Source organism: Lactuca virosa, chromosome 7 (genome assembly GCF_052849685.1).
Source record: "Lactuca virosa cultivar CGN04683 chromosome 7, Lactuca_virosa_CGN04683_v6, whole genome shotgun sequence".
Lineage (NCBI taxonomy): Eukaryota > Viridiplantae > Streptophyta > Magnoliopsida > Asterales > Asteraceae > Lactuca > Lactuca virosa.
Window position 1 is genome coordinate 264,793,580 of NC_136432.1, and position 2,909 is coordinate 264,796,488.

General features: G+C 33.7%; 1 protein-coding gene across 1 annotated transcript; it reads right to left on the reverse strand.

Moving 5' to 3' along the window:
* Positions 1-299: 299 nt before the first annotated feature.
* LOC145127748 (uncharacterized) lies at positions 300-1,788 on the reverse strand. Its single transcript, XM_079062882.1, has 2 exons — positions 1,090-1,788; positions 300-791 (listed from the first exon to the last, which is right to left on the reverse strand). The coding sequence occupies exons 1-2, from the start codon at positions 1,786-1,788 to the stop codon at positions 300-302; spliced, it is 1,191 nt and encodes a 396-aa protein (XP_078919008.1).
* Positions 1,789-2,909: the final 1,121 nt, after the last annotated feature.

A 2,909-nucleotide genomic window follows, 5' to 3' on the forward strand; every position in this document is an offset into this window, starting at 1 on the left:
GCCCCTGTTTCAGAAAAACATTACAGATATAGTCCTCCATTGGAGAAATACATTACATAAACAACCCCTATGACATAATATCTTTACAAAATGGTCCCTACGATAGAAATAGATGAAAGATGCAGTCCCTATAGCAGAAAATGTTTATATAAATGGTCCTTGTTGGAGAAAATACATTACAAAAACAATCCATGTGGAATAAATTCATTAAAAACATGCTCCAAATTTAAAAATAAAAATAAAAAATCCATGCAGAAAGCATTAAAGTACTAAAATGTAATGAACATCATAACAAAAACTCATGATATTTTGTGCTCTTTCCTCTTGCTAGAGGATGCTTCATCAAAACCTTGAGACGCGGGATTTTTGCAAGTCCTTTGATGGTGTCCATACATACCACAACGCGGACATCTGTGTCTTTTCTTGGGCTCATCATGTGGTATAATTCTATTCTTTTTAGGTCGTCCAGGCGGTCGTTTTATAATAGGAGGGTATATTTTTTCGACTGTCTCTATATTCACCCATTGATCTTTTCCAGGCATCGGACTAATTTCTAAAGCATATGCTTCTTTAAACTTGTCGACTGTGAAATATGTATCAACATATTTGTCCCAATTAGGCTCCCTTGTGAAAGCAATAAAAGCAGTTGGATGCACACACGGAAGGCCTGTAACTTGCCATTTTCGACAACTACACTTTTTCTCATCCAATACAACATCCCAACGATATCCTTTGTACTTCACTTCTGCTTTATTATCACTGCTTCTACAAACTTGAAATTCACCCAAGTTCTACATGAGAAAATAAAAAAAGAACAAACTAATATCAGGAAAAATATATATGTTTAATGCAAAAACAATTATGTATATATATATATATATATATATATATATATATATATATATATATATATATATATATAGTTCGTTAACTTGCCTTAGTGATTGTTTTGAGATACTTATTTGCTTTTGGAAGTAGTGGTCCTTTCCATTTTTGCACCTTACTCCTTTTCTTGTCAAATCGTTCCATAAGCTTTTATCTAATTGCATCAAGGAGATCAAGCACCGGTTTATAACGTATGTCACCTACCCAAGAGTTAAAAGTTTCTGAAATGTTGTTGGTAATGTAATCACACTTGACAAGTGTGCCAAACTTACTTCTACTCCATATCTTTTTATGGTTCTCATTCAAATATGAAATTGCATCTGCACATTTAGTAGCAATTTCATTTAATAATCTATCATGCTTACTAACAGAGTAGGTATTTGCAGCCTCCCATAGTTTGCTCATGAAAAAGTCACCTCGAAAATGTTTCTTGAAGTTGCTACATAAATGTCTTATGCATTCTCGATACTCAATATTAGGATAAACCTGTGTAATAGCTAATTCCAAGCCTTTTTGCATGTCAGAAGAGATAACAAGACCATTTGGTGTACCAATCGCTTTTTTTAGTGACGCGAGAAACCAAGTCCATGATTTTGTATTCTCTGCCTCAAGCACACCATAGGCTACTGGAAACATACCATTGTTACCGTCGATACTTGTGGCAGCGGCTAACACACCATTAAATTTCCCTTTCAAATGACAAGCATCAAGCCCAATGTAAGGACGACAACCAGCAAGAAACCCCTTAGAGCATGATGTTAATGATATAAAAAAGCGTATGAAATGTTTCTTTTCACCAACTGTCTGTAAATCAATCTCCACCACACTTCCTGGGTTTCTTTTTTCAAGTTCTTTTTTGAAATCATATATATTTGCATAAGAGTCATCCCACTTGCCATACATATCGGTATAAGCTTATTCTCTTCCTCTAAAGACTCTCATGTATGGTACTTCAACATTGTAGGTATGCATAAGCCACTTTTTTAAGTCGGCAGGAGAGACATCGCCTTCAGATTTCAACTTGTTGGTAACAACATCAGCAATCCATCATTGAGTGGCATGTTTGTTACCACTCTTGTTGCTTCGAGTACAAGAATGAGTTTCTATAAATTTTTTTACTACAAAATTGAAAAAAAAACATATAATTATGTTAACATAATAACAATATCGATGAATGTAGTATTTCTCAAAATTTATACTTACTTCAAAGGTAACCCCATCTTGTGTAAGAGAAGCATGAATTCTCCACTTGCATTTTTTATCTCCACAACATGCTGTAAGTCTTGTCAAATCACTTTTCTCAATGACATACTCAAATTCATTTGTTAATGCATAATGGTTTAATGCTCTTCTAAAAGCAATTACACTTGGGAATTTAGAATTCACTTTCATAAATGGATTCACCTTACTATATGCATAAGTTTCCCCATAATTTAGAAGCTCATATTCGTTATCGGAACTATGAAGACTATGATAGCTTTCTTGACTTGGACAAACTGAGTTTGTCTCATTTTCATCATCAGATTCATCAATAACTTTATCTTGACAACTTAACGGTTTAGGGTTATACCTTAATTTTTCGGTTGTCGCATAAATTGTTACTTCTTTCTCCTTATCATACATGTTTAGCATCACCATGAAGCTCTTATCATTATCAAGTTCAATAAAGCATTGCTCTTTTGCATATTTTTCAACAAATACTATTGACAAAACAATATAGCTTTGTGATGGATAGTGTTTTTTCACCTCTTCAACTAGATGATTTAAGTCGTATGAAAATGTGTCTATATAGAGACATTTTGTAGATCCAAAGCAATACACTTGCCTACATGAGTTCCTAGCTAATCGAAAGAAGCCTCCATATTTCAATTTAAACTTGAATTCCAATATTACTTGTCTGATGACCGCAAAAAAAAACAGTTAATAAAATTGAAGGGAAACATAAAGTATCATTCATTGTTGATAAAAACTTACTCAATTATGGGCGAGTGAGCACTTATGTCCCATCTCGGTGCATCAACCTC

What these genes read in the sequence shown, in the direction of transcription:
- LOC145127748 (XM_079062882.1), bottom strand. Translation starts at nt 1,788, where the DNA reads ATGTATGGCAAGTGGGATGACTCTTATGCAAATATATATGATTTCAAA. An exon ending in CAGAAACTTTTAACTCTTGG is followed by an intron (nt 792 to 1,089) that starts GTAGGTGACATA and finishes TTTCTCATGTAG; the next exon opens with AACTTGGGTGAATTTCAAGT.